Source organism: Gymnogyps californianus, chromosome 1 (genome assembly GCF_018139145.2).
Source record: "Gymnogyps californianus isolate 813 chromosome 1, ASM1813914v2, whole genome shotgun sequence".
Taxonomy (NCBI): Eukaryota; Metazoa; Chordata; class Aves; order Accipitriformes; family Cathartidae; genus Gymnogyps; species Gymnogyps californianus.
In genome coordinates this window covers 179,287,453-179,307,696 of record NC_059471.1, presented here as the reverse complement: position 1 = coordinate 179,307,696, position 20,244 = coordinate 179,287,453, and the positions used below count along the sequence as shown (strand labels likewise).

At 42.4% G+C, this 20,244-nt stretch overlaps 2 protein-coding genes across 2 annotated transcripts; one reads left to right on the top strand and one right to left on the bottom strand.

The window, feature by feature from the left end:
- The first annotated feature begins 2,221 nt into the window (after positions 1-2,221).
- CCT2 (chaperonin containing TCP1 subunit 2) lies at positions 2,222-15,712 on the top strand. The gene is made up of 16 exons (XM_050896770.1): positions 2,222-2,274; positions 3,574-3,648; positions 4,119-4,184; positions 4,283-4,394; positions 5,297-5,373; positions 6,391-6,503; positions 7,056-7,258; positions 7,460-7,560; positions 7,647-7,774; positions 9,827-9,930; positions 11,736-11,855; positions 12,438-12,566; positions 12,654-12,757; positions 13,823-13,922; positions 14,590-14,731; positions 15,398-15,712. Exons 1-16 carry the CDS (start codon positions 2,272-2,274, stop codon positions 15,426-15,428), a joined length of 1,608 nt encoding a protein of 535 aa, XP_050752727.1. The 5' UTR covers positions 2,222-2,271; the 3' UTR covers positions 15,429-15,712.
- Positions 15,713-18,377: 2,665 nt separating this feature from the next.
- On the bottom strand, positions 18,378-19,214 carry LRRC10 (leucine rich repeat containing 10). The gene has a single exon (XM_050915168.1). It carries the CDS (start codon positions 19,212-19,214, stop codon positions 18,378-18,380), a length of 837 nt encoding a protein of 278 aa, XP_050771125.1.
- Positions 19,215-20,244: the final 1,030 nt, after the last annotated feature.

Genomic DNA, 20,244 nt, shown 5'->3' with positions numbered 1-20,244 from the left:
ATATTATAACTAAAACATCATGCAACTGATACAAGTGATTCCAATTAAAATACGCATATGCCTTGCATTCTTGACATCATGATGCTTTGTTCTGAAATAAAATTTTGAAGCTGGATCCAAGTAGGTGGCATTAAACAACCAAGCATTAAAGAGCCGACCTTGAAGCCATATATACCTGGTACTAGCATTTCCAGTAATTATATAAACTGACCTTGGCAAAATCCCTGTATATAAATCACAATAATACATCCGTTAGTCTTCAGTTGGGAGCACCTGAAGGGTTGGATTTTGTGAAGAGTCTTCCTTCCTTCCTCAAATTCCTACCTGCTTAGAGGCTTAAGTGACTGGTTTGACTGAAGTTAAGCCTCAAACTAGATACTGTGATTGGTGCCTGAATTATTTGTCCTGGAGAAACCAGGGAACAGTTGCTGCTCTATTACTCCTACATCATTAATAGCTCAGCTGTAAACAGAAGGTCTCGATCTGAATTAAAGCACCGTCAGTAGGTACAGAGACATGTAGAGGTCTCATTGAGAATTCATCCCTGAGCAACCAAGCCTGTGCTTTGCTCTGAGCTGTCTGACTTGTCAGATGGTCTTTGGGACTGAAGCATGCTCAAGAGACGAGGTGAATTACAAAGCATATGCATTTATGAAAATATTTAAATGAGGCACTTTTTCTTTTTTCCTTCACTTACTCACAATGTGACCTTACAAACTGCCGTCGGCACAACAGAGGCGAGGACACCGCACAGCTGGAAGCGAGAGGCAGGAACCCAGAACTAGTGCTGGGCTCTTCCTATTCGGGTGTCACTACTTTTACACATTATAAATCATAGCTTAGCAGTAGTCAAAAGCCCCTTAAACCAAACTTACAAATTCTCTGTAGTAAGTTTTTCTATGAGCATTTGATCTTCCAAAGGCCATAACTCCCCTAATTGTCCGAGGCACTTCAAAATCTTTTTTTCCCCCAGCTCACACCACAGTAGCAGCAAATGTGAATTAATGCTTTAATTCTGAGATAAAAATAGTTAACATTGTTTTAGTTGGGTTATTAGCCCTAGCCAAAAATTAAGACACTTTTCTACATAACTATGAGGAAAACTGAAGATGTTAAAATTCAGTTAGTACTCCAGTTTTCAGAACATAGGGGGAAAAACATATCTAACGCTCTGAAGAAAACACAGCAAAAAGCCCAAAGAACTCAAGAAAAATACTAACCAGGTATCGACACACTTAAAACCAGAGATAGATGTGAAAGTTGGCAGAGTTTTAGTCATGTTCTTTTTTGCTGTCTCAATTGGGATAGATACCGGTCTTTGGCCAGTTTGAATCTAGAACAAACAGCTTTGCATATGTCCCAAGAGATTTGTATCTGGCAACAAGAAGAGGAATACCAGCTGGAATTAATCCTTGAAGAACAAGTCATACAAACCAATTCACTCTTTTTTAATATGACCAGGTAACTGACAGGCTTTTTGCGTGGAGGAGAAACAGCAACAGAACAAAGCTTGGATGTGGTCTCACACATCTGCAGAGCTGCCAAGAGAATAGTTACCAATTTTTTAATATTGAAATGAAGAGTGTATTGAGCGGGATTGTGCCAGAATATCTCCTGTTCACTGCTTTTAATTGGTGACGTGGATGATGTAATAGCAGATACCTGCGATGGTCTGGCAAGCGCACTGGAGGCCAGGAGTGGTAATATAGAATAGTTTTGACCGGTTTGAGAACTGACCTCCAGGCATATGATGAAATTAAACTAAGGCAACTGCAAGCTCCTTTGCTGAGGCAGAAGTAACTTTGTAAGTGCCTAGATGGCATCTCTTCGGAGAACAGTTGGTGTGTTGTGGTGTGCTGCGGGGCAAACCCAAGTCAGGTGCTGCCGTACAAGAGGCTGGCGTTACACAGAACGGGGGAAGAGGCATCAGGCCTCCAAATCACATACCTCATTAAAAAAAAAAAGTAAGTTCCTGCACCAGGGCTGTGCCTGCCGCGCACAGCCGGTAAGGGAACCGGGCCCGGGGCAGAGCCGCGCCAGGGCCGCCCGCGGCAAAAGCTGCGCCCCATCTTCTGTTCCGGAGCAGAGCGCCGCCTCCTCCTGAGGGACGGACTACGGCTCCCAGAATGCCGCGCGCCGCCGGAAGCGGTGGCTCCTCTGACGCCAGTTCCGCCAGGAGCTCGTGGGAGACTGCGGAGCCGCGCGCTGGTTCTCTGGGGGGAAGGCGGTTGGTGGGATCCCGGCGGCGGCGGCGGCAGCAGCACCGGCATCATGGTGAGCGGCGGGGCGGCGGCCTGCGGTGCCCGCAGCGTGGCGGCGTTTTGGCCCGGGGGGAGGGTGGGGTGCTGCAGGGCGGGGCGGCGGCCGCGCTCCCCGTAGACACGCGTGCGAGGGCCTGGCGGTCGCGCCCCTCCCCCCGCGCTTTGTCCGGCGGCGGTTGCAGCGCTCGCGTGGGGGCGGCCTCGCGCCCTGCCCCGCGCGCGGCTGGGGGGCGGGGGTGGGGAAGGAGGCGTGTTGGGCCTGGAAGGTTCTAGAGCGCGCGCGAGGAGGGTCTGTCAGGGCGCGGCCGGGCCGGGCCGAGCCGTTGTGTGGGACCGGCCGAGCCTGCAGCGGGGGGGCCCGGGCGGTTCCCGGTCCCGCGGTGGGCTCTCTTCCCGCTCCAACCCCCCGCCTCGCAGGGGAGGCTGTCTCGGCCCGCCCGTGCCGGGCTCCCGCGGTATGGCTGACGTGCTGGAGGCGGGCGGGAGGCCGGTTCTTCCCTCCCCTCGTCTCCAAGAAGATCTGGAGAGGCAGCGCCGAGTCCCCGAGCGTGAGAGGCCGCTCTCGATGACCTACTGAGAGCTGCCCTGGCGCTGTGTGGCGTCTCCTACTGCACCCTTTTGATTTTTCTTGTCAAAGCGATGATGGAATGGACACGAAACTGGTAGAAAAACTGTGTGGTGATCACGCGGCAAAGTAAAAAGTCACGGAACTCTCTTAAGAGGGTTGATGCATTTGTTCTTTTGGGATTTGATCCTAATTCATTTAAGGCCTTGAGTTCTTTGGAAGTATTAGTCTTTAACGGCATGTTTTCATTACTGATATAATTAATAATGCAAAAAAAAAAATTAGAGTTCAACACAAGTATCAAAATATTAAAGCCTCAGCGTGCTCAGTAACTGGATTTTTTAGGTTCTGCTGGTTGTACCTATCTTTGAGTTGTCTGAATCTGATGGTTAGCCACGCAGACCAGTAACACAGACCAGCAACACAGACGTTGCCATAAAGTAAGGTACTGGTAACGGCCTTTCAGGCTCATAGGTCTTATCAGAGGATATGGTGTGCAGTCTCCTGGAGTACATTGCAGTCTATCTTGTAATCTCTTCACGTGATGAAGAGATTGCAAGATAGATTTTTTAAGAAAGAATCAAGGTGAATTTATTTTGAAAGTACTTATCAAAACCAAATGGGGTATACGAAGAGATAATTTTAATAATAAAAACATTGTTTAGGTTGTTAGTGTCAGGGATTTGTTTTTAAAATGCATTGTTTTATTAAAGCTAAGGGAATATGCTTATGTTAACTCTGTTTTAGGCATCCATTTCCCTTGCTCCTGTGAACATTTTCAAGGCAGGTGCAGATGAAGAAAAGGCTGAAACAGCTCGGTTGGTAAGTTTAATTCTCTAAGAAACTGGTAATACTTGGGGTAATTAAACTTTGTCTTTTCTACTGTTAAATGTACTTCCAGTTTATGGTGATGTGGAACTTCATCTGTCTCATTGGTTTTTCTTGTTGCATGTCTGTGAACAGAAGGTAGGAGGAGTGTTGTTTATACTAACAGTTAGAGAAACTCCTCGTAAGTATTCAGAAACTTAAGTACCTTAGCTCAGAAGATTGATGTTCGTTGGAAGGCGTTTCTTCTGGCTGTGAGACAGGCTTTTATGGCTTCTGTGAGAATTAAGTATATTTGATCTGGTTATCAAAATGTAGCAGTTAAGAAATTTGGACCCAGACTCTGCTGAAAGGAGTGTGGCTGTGGAAGGGTTGGATTAAGATGTCGGAAGTTATGGACTAGAATCTACTTCTTGTGTTAAAGTAGAAATAAATCCATTTCTAAGGTATATTTGCTTTCATTTCAGTCATCCTTTGTTGGTGCCATTGCTATCGGTGACCTGGTCAAGAGTACTCTGGGGCCTAAAGGCATGGTAAGACAGCTGCAAGTTCTCAGTGGTCATACCTGTTAATTTAGTTTTAATAGTTACAGTATGTTTTCAAGCAGTATTCTAAATCTTGTATCTTGTAGGACAAGATTCTTTTAAGTACTGGAAGAGATAGCACGGTAACAGTTACCAATGATGGTGCAACCATCCTGAAAGCTATTGGAGTTGACAACCCAGCTGCCAAGGTCTTGGTTGGTGAGTTTTTAACAGCTTGTCATTGGAGTACTTGGCATTTCTTCATTTGTAACTTTATTATGTAGTTTTTATTTGTTCTTAGAAAAGTAGGCTTCAAATAATGTGAAAAATTGAAGGGAGGGGGAGCAGAATTCCTGAAGGAGGCCATGGTGTTGCAGGAGTTGTGGAGCTCTGCAAAAATAAAATTGAGGTATATGCTGCTCTTGCAAAACTGTTCTGGTGTCTCCTCATTTTCTCTCAACCCTGGTTTGTCCCAGGAATCAAAAAGGGCACATAGCTGTCTTTTGACCCTCTTTTTTTCACTGGGAATATTTGGAACAGAAGTCTACTGGGTTACAGAGGTTCTCTCTGATTCTCCCTGACTTAAACCTCTTTTTATCACTTAGGCAACATTGTACTCTGGACAGAGTTTACCTTTGTGATCAACTTTCTTAGTGTGCAAATGGTCCAGTTCTAGTGACAAGCAGGACCCTGAACAATTTGGTGTCAAGTTTCTTGATGATTGGTGTTTGCTGGGTCCTTGTTTATCAACAGTTCATGGGGCGTACTTGGTTATTATATTCTGTGATCCTGTGTATAGAGCTTAGAGCTTCTGTCCGGCCCCACTTCCTTTTGATGACCATCGTTAGGAATGAGGGGAGAGAGGAGTAGCTCTTGACTGTTGCCAGACTGGAACTGGTGTCTAGGTTGCAAATGAAGAGCAGGAATTTGAAGGATGTTGAATTTGATTTGCATCTCAGGTTTTTCTGTGACTTAAAGAGTGACCTCTTTAAACTATTGAGGAGTAGGATTCTTTTTTCTTCTCCAAACTAATGTGAGATAAAAATATTTGTATGTGAAGCTGGTATGGGTGAGCATGGTGTTTTGAATCAAAACATTAACGCAGCAGCTTCTTTCTTTAGATATGTCAAAGGTTCAAGATGATGAAGTTGGTGATGGAACTACGTCTGTCACAGTGTTGGCAGCTGAATTACTGAGGGTGACGTATTACAGTTTTTCAGATGTGTTTTTATTTGGCAATGTACTCCTGTGATATCAATAGGGGATGTGTTATTTGATGTTCATGAAGAGGGCTCCCAAAGTATAGGGATACCTTTCTCCGTTGCTGTTGAAATTGATAGGAAAAAAACCCCCTTAGATATTGTCATTGATTTTTTTTTTTTTTTTTTTTAAATTTTAAGCTTATTTTATTATTTATAAATTCACAAGTATTTTAATTTGGTACATTTTAGAAAATTATTTTCTCTTATTTCATTGTGCAAGTGAAACAGAGAAGTATCACTCTGTCACAGGTCACTTCCTGGATGTTGCACTGGGCAGCGTGCAGCACTGCTTAGTTGTGAGGTTTGGTCCTCTGAAATCCTTTTCATAACATTAATGAGAAAAAAAGCAAGGCATGTTAAATTCTGTTCTTATGTTCACAAGACCTGAATTCAAACTGTTCCTTTAAATTCTGCATACAGAGTTTACACTGCCAAACTCTAGATCTGAAATTACTATGAAAGAGACTTCAGAAGTGAGGAACCCTTGTTAGCAGAGCTGTATCAGTAAGTCTGATCATCTCAGATGCAGGAACTGTGATCAAGAGCATCTGAGAAATGATCCATCAGCTTGCCAAGTTCCTCGCAAAAAGGGAGTTTGGAGATTTTTTTTTTTTTCCAACTACACTTTAATTTGCAGCTCTAAGTGAACAGGAAACTGATCTCAAACATGAATTGAAGGATTGCTATTTTGAAGTATATGTCTGGTTGCTATTCATGTTAGAGTTAGGATTTTTTTTTGTTAATTAAACAAAATTTCTTGACGATATTCCAAGGGCAAATCATATTTGCCTAGATCGGAGAAAAAAGCTGCCAGTAGGGTGACTTTAATTTCATTGTTATGGCTCTCTGGCTTTTACTGCCATTCAGAATTTTCTGATTACTTGGAAGTGTCTTTCCTAGTTAGTGTAAATGTACCTTGGGGAAAAAACTAATAATTAATTTCATTTAAATAGGAGGCAGAATTACTGATTTCAAAGAAGATTCATCCTCAGACCATCATTGCAGGCTGGAGAGCAGCCACAAAAGCTTCAAGAGAGGCACTTTTGAAAGCAGCTGTGGATCATGGGTTAGTAATGTACATTTGCTGTAACTTTTTATAAACCTGTCAAGATTAAAACATCAGTGAGAATTATATACCATTGGGAAATTCTTCGCTGTCTTTTAAGTAGTGTAAAGGCTGAATTTATGAATTTTAACAGTTAAGAAAAAAAAGACTGCATTTTCTTTAGATGAACTACAGAAGCTTTATGAAATTATTTAAAATTACTTATGATGTGCAGAAACAAAATATGAGCAATAAATTGCTCCCTAGAACAAAAATCTGAGCTGTTATTTCAGATTTCATACTCTGTTTTTAAATGTGGCTATTTTCTTTACCCAACATCTTGAGAGCATAGGCTTTCTAAAGCTGAATGCAAAGGTTCTCCTAATTGAACTTGTATTTCAAATAGAAGGTTGTATTCTGGGATGCTGGAGGGATTCTGTGTAGCATTCCTCAAAATGGAACATGGTACACATAGATACAGGCTAGAAGAAGTGGGGAGAGACTCACAGTGGTAGGTTAATGATAGTTAAAGCTTTCAGACTTTCTGCTTTAACTGTACTGACTTTATTTTAGTGATGATGAAGTGAAGTTCCGTGAAGACTTGATGAACATTGCGGGAACGACTCTTTCATCAAAATTACTTACTCATCATAAAGATCACTTTGTCAAACTAGCTGTAGAAGCTGTTCTTAGGTTGAAAGGTTCTGGTAATTTGGAGGCTATCCATGTCATTAAGAAACTTGGTGGAAGTTTGGCTGATTCCTACTTAGATGAAGGTAAGTCTTTGTATGTCGGCTTTAAGTGCGCTTGAGAAATGAAGCTGTTAAAAGTTACACATCTCTATACAAATTTGTTCTAGGAAACTTTGCTATGTTATTATTAAATTGAATAATAAATATAGGGGGTTTTGTAATAATGTAAATGGGTTGTTCTCCTTTTTTAATACGAAGTCTTACAACACCTTTCTGTTACTACAGGCTTTTTACTTGACAAGAAGATTGGTGTAAATCAGCCAAAAAGAATTGAAAATGCAAAGATTCTTATTGCAAATACTGGTATGGATACAGACAAGATAAAGGTATGTGACAGAACTACTGTTGTGAAACGATGTTTTTGTAAATGGAATTCCTTTTTAGACTGAACTCTTTGTTTTCTTTGATTTAGATTTTTGGCTCTCGCGTTAGAGTGGACTCTACAGCAAAAGTAGCAGAAATAGAACAGGCAGAAAAAGAAAAAATGAAGGAGAAGGTAGAGCGTATTCTTAAGCATGGAATAAACTGCTTTATTAACAGGTATGTATTTTCTGGGAAAAGGGGTAGAGTTTATAATGCAGTTAGAAAGTAGCAAGATTTTAATGTTGTGAGTGTGAAGAACGTTATGCTTGTATCTGTAAAATTAGATGATCCTACCTAGTGTTTAATTTATTCGCTTCAGTGAGGCCAGTGTTTTTTTTCTGTGCTTCCCCTTGTGCACCATACCCCCCTCGCCCCCTCTTTTTTTTATTTTAAAGAGGAAGAAGTGATGTTACTTAATGAGGGATCCATATTTCAGTCCAATTGAAGCAATGTCACTGTGCTTTTATACTGACAGATTTATTTAGTTATGAATACCAGCAGCATTGTCCATATCCATATTCCCCCTTTTGGGGGAAATCGGTGCTGAAAGAGTCTGTGCTGCTGAGTGCATTTAGTTCGGATTGAACCAGCTATGCTTTTTCCTGCATTAAAATGCTGGTGCTGGAGTACTGCTCCAGATTCAAGAGTGTTTGAAAGGCCTCTGTGTCATGAGCCTTTTATACACGTCTTTGAAGGTATGAAAGAACCATTTTCATTTAAGAGATGTCACAATCTAGGTTACTTATTTTTGTTAGCAGTGCGCTTCTATCTTAAACTATCACAGTGCAGAAAAAGCATTCCGTTTTTTAATGATGAAAAATGCTTCTGCCTTTCAGTAATTCTCATTTGAGTGAAACTGCCGTATGTATGAGCAGCTTGACACCTGATGGTTCAGCGCATCACACAGTCTGCTAGGAAGCTGATTAGCTAGTACTACACCAAAGGATAGGAGTTGTAAGAGTGGCACTGTTTTCCACAGTAGCAAAGATTTACTCTTTCAGGACATAGTGCATCTTATAACTCACCTTCAAAGTTTGTGTTAAACATCTGTGAGAACCACTGACAGACTGATGAATCTCATAGTCCCTCCATCTATGTCGTGTTTCACATACGTTCTAGTGTAGGCAAAATGAGTACTCTGTCCAGTGGACGTGGTACAGAGTCCTAGAGTCAGGAGTCCCGTTGGCAAATTGATGGAAGAATCCTTTGAAGTACGCAAAAAAAAAAAATCCTTCTCCATTGCTGCTATCCAGTATGCTTGTAATGCAGGTTGTTGCCCTAAGGAAGTTCAGGTAGCAGTCAGTCACTGTAACCAGGCTAGTGGTGTTCCAGTTAGATTGACTCTTGACTTTCAGATTTATTCCCTGATAAAATTGACTTCTGCTTACAGGCATACTGTAGATCCACTTCACATCTGATACTGTGTTACCCAGTGAAATACCACTGAGGAGATGCTTGACAGGGGTCAAGGCTATACGGATCCAGAGTAGGAAGAATCTTCTCTGCACATACCCAGCAGCGCCAATTGTCTCTTTTCAAGATAGATTAGAAACGTCTTTTTTGACAGAGGTGGCATCTCCCAGCTCCTGCTGAATCTCTACAACACTCAATCTCTTAATTTGGAAGGGAAAAATAATTTGGCCTAGCACTCCTGAATAGTCATTGACCATTCAGCTTTAGATGACCACTTCATTCTAGAGAGAGTGGGATACGTATTAATAAGGGAGCACATATTCTTCTCTGTGGTCTGCTATTTGTATACATTACAAGACTGGCCATTTATTGTTCCTATAGAGTTGTCTATTGTTTGGATTTTGTATTGGTGAAGGAATTAAGGATGTTACTTCACACGTTGTTCTAGTGCACTCTGCTAGAATAGGCAGTTAAGTGCCCCGCAGGCACTTAGGATCAAAGGACTTGGAATTTAAAGCATATGGGTCCCTGTGCATTGATAGTGAGTCTTCAGGGGAAGGGTGTTTGAAAGAGCTATAATAGTTTGAATTTTTTACTTTTTTTTTTTAGCTTTGTGTGTTTTCTTGTCACTGCATTTGCTTCTGTGTTGTGTAACATTCTGTGTGGCAGGTGCCTCACATATTGACTGCTTTTGTTGCTTTCAGAAATCTTGTCACATGTCCGTGCTACTGAGAATCAGGTGTCCTTTGTTACTCTGGTATTTTAAAAGGTTTGTTCTGTGTGTAATGGGAAGATGTGCCTGTGTTTTAATTGTAGACAGTTGATCTACAACTACCCGGAACAGCTCTTTGGAGCTGCTGGTGTCATGGCTATTGAACATGCAGACTTTGCTGGTGTAGAACGTCTGGCTCTTGTTACAGGTACGTAGAGTACCTTGTCATATGAAACTCGAAGGGTCACGTTGTTTGATCTTCAGTAAATGTTAATGCTTGATCACCTAGTTTGTACTTCTTACTGTTAAGCAAATCTGTGAGTGTGAAAAGTACTCCAAATAAGCTTTATTTTACAGTACTTAAACACAAGCATATATGGAGGACCCTATGAAATTGGGGGTCCCATAAGAAACTTTGAAATTACTTTGTTGATTCATCAACTGCTATATAACTGTCAGTATTTTTTCAGAAGCAGGTAACTCAGTTTATATCTTCAGTATGTTATACTTCACATGTAAAATGTCTGTTTTGATTCTGAATCCTCCCTGCATAATGACTTAAACATACTTTTTTTTTTCTGTAGCAACTGTGAATAAAGGATCACAATGCTAACTGTGGAATATAATTTAGCCAGTTAGTGCCAGTTAGTAATTTTCTTTCATATTTCAAAAATATTTTCAGTTAAGTCCATGCTTGATAAACTTTTGAAATGTTTGTTTTCTAGGGAAAGGATGAAACTTAGCAATAGGAAGAATAAGGTGATGAATCAAGAAGTTAATACTATCTTGTTAGAAATGGCTGTTGTTTGATTGTAATAATAGGATGACTCTTTAGTCTTCTCTCTGTTAAAAATGTGGGCCTGAGTCATTGACTTGAGGTGGACCTCAAATAACGTGAACAACCTGGATATTTTTAGTAGTGGTCAGTGTAAATGTGACTCTAGTAACTAATGAAAACAAAACAACTGGAATGCTACAGATGGTTCTTGTTTCTGAAGTTAGAGATAGTTAACTGCAACATCATAAAAAGTTTGATTGTGAAAGTGATCAGGAGAGTGGAGAATGTGCTTTGCAGGGAGAAAGGAAAAGATACTGACTTGTTTAGCTTAGCAAAACTGAAGTAGCAATTCTGTATAACTGTCTGTAGGCAGATTGACACAGGCAAACGCTTGATTGAGGAGCATTGCTTATGTTCAAAGCAAATTTTGTAGGCAGAGCAAGCAGATCATATCAGACCACACTGGATCAAACAGTATAGCTGAAAAAAATAGACAAGCTTTTAGTAAGCACAAACTCTCTACTACAGATCTTGTCTTTCCTTGTACCACTACAACTACAGCAGTGCTGCAAGCTAATGTGGAATAATTGAGCATACATTGGGAGTGAATACATGTAAATGGTTTTCTAATGGGAAGAGCAAAGTACTAGAACAATATTCCGTTCAGAGATGTTTTGGTCTTTGTACTATCTGTTTTGTTTACAATATGGGAGTTTACACGTAGTGCACAATATTGCTGCTACAACATGGCATGAGACTCATGATTCAGGAGAGTGGTGGCCAGTGGTTTCTCAGCCATCATCAGGCAGGCAAAATGAATACTGGCACAAGCTCAAGTTTAAAAACATAACAGCCTTCATTTAATATTTTATAAATACTTCATCAGTAAATACTATTAAAACTTTAAACAGATTGGTATTTTAATACTGGCAAAGATCAACATTTAGTCTCCAGACAGCTGTAATGCTTTTGAGTTCTATTGTAGTTCTTGTGATGGGAAACAAAATATTGGTGTTTTAAGGACTTGTCAACATCAGTGGAAGGTTTCTGGTGCCATGTGCTGACATTGGAAAAATTTGGCTTATCAGTATTGTTAATTTAAATTTATTTTTGGGCAATTATGAAGATGATTTTTTTTTCATCTCCCCTTCCCCCCACCCCCCTTGGTTAGACCTTGCCTGAATGGATGCTTTCATTGTGAGCTCTTTGACTTTTGCATGGTCTGTTGTTTGTAGGTGGTGAAATTGCATCAACCTTTGATCACCCTGAGCTAGTAAAACTAGGAAGCTGCAAGCTTATTGAAGAAGTCATGATTGGAGAAGATAAACTCATTCATTTCTCTGGAGTGGCAATGGGTAAGTGTTTTACCACTGATGGCATGTTGTAACATTTGTGTTAACCCTCTGCTAACACTCTTCAGTTACCAGGATGGCATAGGAATTTTGTAATGATTCATGTTACCGTTTTTATTAAAGCCTTGCTCTTCAGTAAAAATCCTGCAAAGGTGTATGTTCATGGTTGAAATTGTGTATGTTTAATGTTATGTAAATGAACATAAACATTTGTAAGGATGGGAATCAGCATTTCTGCTTTGGGAGATTAAATTGACAAGAAAAGTAGCAACATGTCATAAGTCAAGAACTTGAGAGCTTGTTATTGTAAATGCCAACACTGTAAGTTTCCAAGGGGTTGTTTTGATATAACATTCATTTTCTATTAAATTAGGTGTTGTGGAACAGTTCATTGGTAAAAGCAAGAGCGTAGTGTACATCATTTCATTCTACCTGTGAAATGTCATCATGCTTTCTTTTTCCCTAAAATTAATCTATGTAAAACTTGACTGCAGTGATAGCAAAACCGTTACAAATGCTTTGCGATAGCCTCTTTTTGTGTCTTTGGTTTGGTTTTTTTAATGTTTTTGCATTTGCGCTTTTTAGGTGAAGCTTGCACCATAGTTTTGCGTGGAGCAACACAGCAGATTCTAGATGAAGCAGAGAGATCTTTGCATGATGCTCTCTGTGTTCTTGCCCAGACCGTGAAGGACACTAGAACCGTGTACGGTGGAGGTGAGTATTAGATTCTTTGTACATGATACACATTTTGTATTACTGTTCAAGTCAGATATAAAATGTCTGTGTGTCTTCAATGAATAGGTTGTTCAGAGATGCTCATGGCTAATGCTGTTGCAGAACTTGCCATCAGAACACCTGGCAAAGAGTCTGTTGCAATGGAGTCCTTTGCTAAGGCTTTACGAATGGTAAGTTTGTTTAATCAGATTGCTGGATTAATAGACATAAAGTTTCACTAAGTTTACTAGCTTCTGACATCAGACAGTTACTTCTCTTTCAAAGTTTTGGTTTGCTAAAAGTAAAAAAGTGAAATTTAGCAACACATCTTGGATGACCAAAGAGAGAAAAGTTCCTGGTTTGTCTCTTAGGAAAAAAGTATTGGCGTGTTAATAATTCTGCATGTTACAGAATTCTGAATGTTCATATGCTAGCCCTCTTCTAATTGGTTCTTGCTCCTCTTACCTGCAAGGTTAGAAGTGCAGCAGAAATAGCACATAAAAATCTTGGCTTACTCAGTTGGCAGCTGATTTAGAAAAGAGCAACCCTTCTGTTCCATTGATGCTCTAGTGCTATTTGATTGTATTCATGCTCTAGTACTATCTAGAAGTTTCTAGACTTGCATTGGAGATTGCATCTTAGTGGGAAATAAGAGTATCACAAGAAACGTTTATAGAATGTTATTGTGCTAACAGACTGTCAGTTTGAGAAAAATTCCCTTCCTGTAATTTAAATTAGGGAAAACTTTTCTTAGGAAACGAAAGACCATAGGAAAACATTTCTCCCAAGAAAATTAAAGAGCATGATAAGACTTGGCATTACCTCTTCAGTCAGCACGTGCAATTTGCACTGCTGTCACTTAAACAGTGAACAGAATGATCTAGTGGTTAATGGTTACCAGCAAGCTTATCTTCTTAAAATGAAACCATTTCTCCAGCTGTAGTCTGAAATGATAGAGACAGATTTCTTTGTGTCCCTGTGAAATGAACTGGCAAATCTGCTAACACACTTCTGTCCTCTCAGCTACTCTCTTATAAGGGTCTTAAACAAAATCCTTAGACAGGTAGTTTGATTTTTTGGGGTTTTTTAATTTCTTTTTCCCTGTCTTCTGATCACTGTAACAGGTAATCTGCCATGTTTTTGAAACTTCCTCTTCTTGAAACTGAATAGTAAACTAGTAATATCAAAGTATGTTTCATGTTTACTAGGGATCAATCCCTGCATTAATTAAAAACAACCTGTGTTTATCCCCTTAGATCCCAACAATAATAGCTGATAATGCTGGCTATGACAGTGCAGATTTGGTTGCTCAGCTCAGAGCTGCTCACAGTGAAGGGAAGACTACTTACGGACTTGGTAAGGGGCTTGATATTACTTCTGTTATTGGATTGCTGTTTGGGAGGGCGATTAGGTTTATTAAACTTGGTCACATCTGTTTATCACTGATATATTCAGCTGGAAGAACTGAGTACGTTGATTTCTGTTTGCTTTGCATAGAATGTAGACATACAATGTTACATTCCTTTATCATTCTACCAGGCTTTTCACAATAGAGTGAAAAGCTTTGTTTCTGAAGGGGATGGTTTCCACCTGTAAAAACCACTTTCCTTACTTATGTTGAGTCTAGTTCTATGAAGCTTAAAAAGAAAGGCATTGATTTAAAAACAAACAAAGAAAAACCCAACACAACCAAACACCTCCTGGCCCCCGAAAAAACCATAAAGTTGTGGGGAAGAACTCTGAAGTTGATATACCTAAGGAAATAGCGCTGAGAGTCCTGTTGGGATCTTGTCTCCTCTTCCCAGTGTATAAAGTTGTCATCATTAATTTTTTGTATGTAATTGCAACGTGTTAGGCTTAAATCAGGAGCCTTGAAGCGAAAGACTTTATTTGATACTTCCCTTACTATCGGTATGGTTCATTTGAGCTGCTAAGTTACCATACTGTCAGCTTCTTGTAATTCCCTTAAAAAAACCCCCCAAGTTAAAAAAAACAACCAACCTCTTGTTGTCTCTTCTTCCAGATATGAAAGAGGGTATCATTGGAGACATGGCAGTCTTGGGAGTAACAGAAAGTTTCCAAGTCAAGAGACAAGTTTTGCTGAGTGCAGCTGAAGCAGCAGAAATGATTCTTCGTGTAGATGACATTATTAAAGCAGCACCAAGGTATGATATGAGTATCTGTGTGGTCAGTTACAGTGGTATAGAGTAACCTCCTCCTGTGGAAGAGTAACTGCAGAAGAGTCTTGTTCTAAAAATATTTTATTTGAAATGAAGACTGACATCTGACATGCTGATGTTCATGTTACATGATTTTTTTGCATTAGCAGTATGAACAGGCCTTTAGAGCCATCAGTGCGCTTAAATTAGTGTGCCTGAGCAATGCCTAGTTAATCTTAGGTCACCAGCTACTCATGTGCCGTATATAGTACTAAAACATCTGCAAAAGTGGCTGACCAAAATGTAAGGGATCGTGCTGCTTTTTTTTCTTTTGGCAAGAATTGTAGTGGAACGCCCAGCTGCTTCTGAAGTAGAATCTGCAGCTAAAACAAAAACATGTTTGTTAAAAAGTTTGGGAAGAAATGCCACTTGTAGGCAGGTTATCCCACGCGTGCCCGCTACCAGGTAGTTTGCGCTGTTTTGCGAATCACAGTTGTTTTACTGTGGTCAAAGGTGGTGTATCAGCTTTGAGATGATACTGCCTTTTGTGCTGTGAGATGAAGCTAGCACTGAACACAAAATACCAACTAAAAACTAAAAATAAGGGTGGGTGGGGAGGCTGGTGGACATCAGCGTGGGGGGCAATTTTCTGATTTTTCTTTTTCTCCCCAGAAAACGCGTACCAGACCATCGCCCATGTTAAATTTTCTTCAGTACCTGAGGATGTGTGGACCAGATCTCACCTAGTAATTTTTTCTAATGATCTAGTTTTCGTGAGGCTGTGGAACAGAAGCTTGAGATGAGCAGATCTCCATCAATGGCATGAAATAACTGGCTTCAGTTGGTTTTAACTTATTTCAGTTTATATGTGTTGTGGGGAAGAATTCACTTTCAAGTAAAACGGGGGTTTTATACAACCCTATTCCTTCTGTTCCTCTCCAGGTTCCACTTAAAATACACAGAAATAAAAAAGAAAATAAACTCAGATTCATCAAAGTTGTATTTGTCTTTGTGTAGAACCAAGAAGGGCAGTGTCAGTGGAAAAGCTGCGGTGCACATCCTCAGTCCTCGGTTGCTTCAGGCGGTGACCAGGCAGGCAGCGCCAAGGATAACCTCTCAAGTGCGAAGGATAACCTCTCAAGCCTTTGTAGCTTGCTGGTTCGGGTTGACCTGATGCGTTTAGTGTGAGTGGTTTATTCCAGTCCTGGCTGTGTAGGTTTTGAGTTGGGATCCTAGAAATAGGCTCTGAAGTTAGATGTTACCCTTTTCTAGTGATACTGGACTATTACTCATTTTTTTGACGGCGAAAGGAAGAGAAAAAGCTGAAGAGGAACCTCAGTCAATGCCCAGAACTACAACTTAAGGGATTTTACAGCTTTTTACGCCACGAATTTTATGTAGATAGGAGTTCTGCTGAAGGGAGTCAAGAGGAAGATGCAGCTGGAGAGAGAGACCAACATCCTGGACCAAACAGTCTGTGTGTTTGACTATAAAGTCCTGGACTCGGGCCAACTTCACGAGCACTTACGATAGAGGGCAGTTAGTGGAAAATGTGCCGGGCTGCATCGCATTCCCTTTTTTTTTCTTTTTTCCTCCCCTTTCATGTCTTTCGTAGCCTATCTTTATATTCTCTTTCCTATTCCAGTAGCTGCTGCAAAGGCAACGTGTTTCTTAATTGGACTAGTTTGTTTATGCTCGGGTCGTAAAGAAGTCCGTGATGCCTGCAGCAGTCTTCACGCAGATTCTTGACGACTGTAAGCAGAGACAAGTGGAGGTGGTGTCCGCGTGGGAGCCCGAAGAGAGGCACCAGCTGGGCGTTGTGACCCTTCTGGCCCTTGCAAGTATAATGCAGCACCTTGGCAAACACCGGGGGAAGGCTGCCAAAGCAGGAAGATTAATCTGAAATCAAGAAAGTGTCGGTGCAAACGTTTTTCTCCCTTAGGTTTCCTGAAATGAAGAGAATCTGCTTACAGAAAGCTCCTCCAAACTCAGACTCTCTTCAGATCTCCACAAGTGACAATACTGTGTAGAGAGTGCTGTGTTAAATACAAGCCGTTGACAAGCAGGTGAAAGCACCTCCTTCCCCACCCCCTCAGTTAAATAAAGTACCAGGTCTGTTCCACAGGAAATAAAACGTTGAACTTGGATGTTAAAAAAGCCCCAAATTCTTGTCCTGCTGAATAATTTTGTAGGAAGAAACAGTTCGTTGGAACAAGGTTAGATAAAGAATGTGGAAAGAGAGGATTCAGTTAATTCCAAAGAAGGATGGTTTAACTCAGCAAGATGCTAGTACACTTTATTTAATTTAATGACCAGTAAGCACACTACATGGGTGCCAGCCAGATCCAAATTCAGACTTCATTTAACAAGACAGCAAGTGCTAGCAGAGTCTATATATTTCCAGATAATTTTTTCAAGCATGTAAATGACATTAAGCAGTCACGAACTGGCATTGAATCAAACCTTTTCTGGGAAGTCAACTGCCGCTTCTGCAGGCTGCGCTGGTGCGACGGTTCCACTTGACGAGTGAGGCAGAGGGAAGGGGCTGTTCTGTGCCACCAAGGGCTCCCCACCCTTTTTAAAAAAGCTGTCTTTTACCAAAGTCAATGATCTGTGCTATGGAATCAAAAGCTAAAAATGTCATTTTCAGCCAAGTTTCTTTTCCGTGTTAAAGCAGAACATACTTTTAAAAAAAAGCTCGGTGCGTTTTGAAGGGGATCTGAACTGGTCCAGGTTGCAAGCTGGAGAAATACCCAGCTGAAGTCAACTGAGTAAAGTTTGCCTCGGCTTCAAATTCTGTGCAAGCCTGTAGCAGCAGGCTCCCAGCCCTGGGTTTTATGCATGCGAGTTTACCTTTGCAGCTCTCGTGGCTTTTCCGTTTTAGTCGGGCTTTGATTTTCTTGTTTGCTACTGCATGAAAACCTGGCGTGTACAGCTGCCCTTACAGGCAGCAGTGTCGGTAACATGAAAACTAGCAGCAAAGCCTCTAGCTTTCCTCACCATCATTTAAAATGCTGCTTGGCAATAACAAAACAAGAGCGGTCGCAAATTTTCCAGGAAGGCGGCGGCAGCGGTAAGAGGAGAGCTCGCTGGTACGTACGCGCTGTTTCCTTGATAGCGCTGCCAGAGCTGCGCTACCGCTTCCCACGCGGCAGGCAGGGAAACCTTCAAGCTGTTGCTGCGTTTCGGATAAGTCATTTGAGACAAATGCTGTGGGTTACTTCAGAGCTGTGACTCTCAGCAGTGATCACCTTGAACAGTGGCTTCCAGCTGAGCTTGGACACCTCAGCAAGGTGGAAGGGAGAAGAGCGAGCCCATGGGTGAAGAGCAGTGAGTCTGTACGTGCTCTGTACAATCCACCCATGGAAAACATCTAAACCATGTCTTCATCTCTACTGCGAGCTCTGAGTGGTCCCCGCGTGGGAGGAGGGGGAAAGGGAGGAAGTCTTTGCTCTAGAGAGAGTGCTGGGTGCTGCACAAAAGGGGGTGTCTGTACAAGAGAGTTTTGCTGTCGCCTAGCTCTAAGCTGGTGCACCTACTCCTGAAGACTAGCCAGGCAGCATGGTGCTCCCTGGACGCCAGCAAGCAAGGGAGAAGTAGAGGTTGGGTGGTGGAGTGCGCTGCCACCTTAGCCAGAGTGGGCAGCTGAGCATCAGCAGGGCTCGGCTTCTGGCTCGGGCTTGGTGGCAGGAGGTGGCGAGGGTTTCTCATCAAGCGTGATTTCTATCACCGCCCCGGACCGCTTGCGGGGTTCAGGGGTCTCCTCTGACCATCTCCCCACCCTGCGCACCCCTTTGGCCACTTTGGGTGCGTTCCTGCAGGGGTTGTGGTCGTAGATCACCAGCTTCAGGCCAGGGAGGTGAGCCAGGCTGGGGAAGAACCGGATGGAGTTGCGATCCACATCGATGACCTCCAGAAAAGGCATGTCCAGGAGCACGGGGGGGAACTCGGACAGCAGGTTGCCCGACAGCCAGATGGTGCGCAGCTCCTGCAGGCACTGCAGCTGGGTGGGGAGCGTGCGCAGCGCGTTGGAGCCGGCGTGCAGGGTCTTGAGCAGGCTGAGCTCGCACACCACCTCGGGCAGGCACTGCAGGCAGTTGGACTCGATCCAGAGGGTCTTGAGGTTCTGCAGGAGCCGGAGCTCGAGGGGCAGGCTGCAGAGCTTGTTGTTGCCCAGGTAGAGGATGCACAGCTGCTTCAGCGTGCACACGACTAGGGGCAGCGCTTTGAAGTTGTTGAAGTCCAGCGCCAGGATCTGCAGGTTTTGCAGCTGCTCCAGCTCGGGGGGCAGATGGTTCAGGTTGTTGTCGCTCAGGTACAGCTTGACCAGTTCCCTAAAAGAGCAAATGTGCAGAGGCAGCCGCCTCAGTTGCCTGCTGCTCAGATCCACCATTTTATCCACTGGCATCTCTTCTAGGTCTTCCAGGAGGTACTTCTGGCACTCTTTGGAGGGCACAAAAGCAACTATGGCTTTCAGACTGTTGCCCATCCCGGGACTTTCTTTGTTTGGGGATCGCCGGGACTGCAAGGGACAAGGGCCTGCCTTGGTCTTCTCCTGCTGTGCACTGGCCTGCCGGTAACTCCGTCTTCCCAATATAAGGCTCTGTTTACATGGCACCAGGCATTAATCTCAAGGGCTCTGAAATGTTTCTGATAACCAAGTGAGTGTTTGGTGACGGGGATTACGGACAGGACGACTCAGAGCGCAGGTCTCTCTCTCTTGCCCACGCTCCCACTCGCCTCTCCCTGGAAACATTCCTTCTTGCCTCTTCCTGCACACTGTAAAGAGTCGCTGATTTTGCCCCAAACCGTCGCCCCGATGCCCCAGCCCCTCACCTCTCGCTCTGGCTGTGCTGTCTGTGCAGCCGGTGCTGGCTGCGGGGATTGGCTCGGGAAAGTAAACACCACAGAAGACCAAATTTTTAAACTCAGATGTTTAGCTTTCATGAAACTTTCAGCGGAAATGTCGGATGTAATCGAATTGTTGTTTAAAATACCTGTCAAGACTTGACTGACTTTCCAGATGAGTGGCACTTTTAGGGATTTACTTTGCAAGGTGCCAAATACATAATTTCAGAGTGTAACTTGCCACCCAGTACTTATCTTAAAGCTTTAACACAAATACTTGGCAAACTGCTATCTTGAGCTGTTCTACTATTTATGTTCCTAATTTAACGGTGTTTACTATAGCCTCTGGCACTCTTGACTGCGTAGGGCCTTTCTCATTACATTATGTTTTGCTTCTTGTCTGAATCCCCGTTTAATACGCTCACTATCACAACCTGCCAAGGCTGTTCTCCGGCTGCCTTCCGACCGTGCTACTGCAGTTCTTGTGTCTGTACCAAAACCTGCCAAGAAACTGCTATGGATTTAATTCCATCAAGATTCTCACTTGTTATGAGCGAGATAAATACAACGTTAAAAATTATGACTATTTAGATGTGACAGTGTAAACTGTTCCCCTCCTTCTCTCATCAAGACCCGTTGCTATTCAGGCCAGGAGCACCTCTGATTTCAAG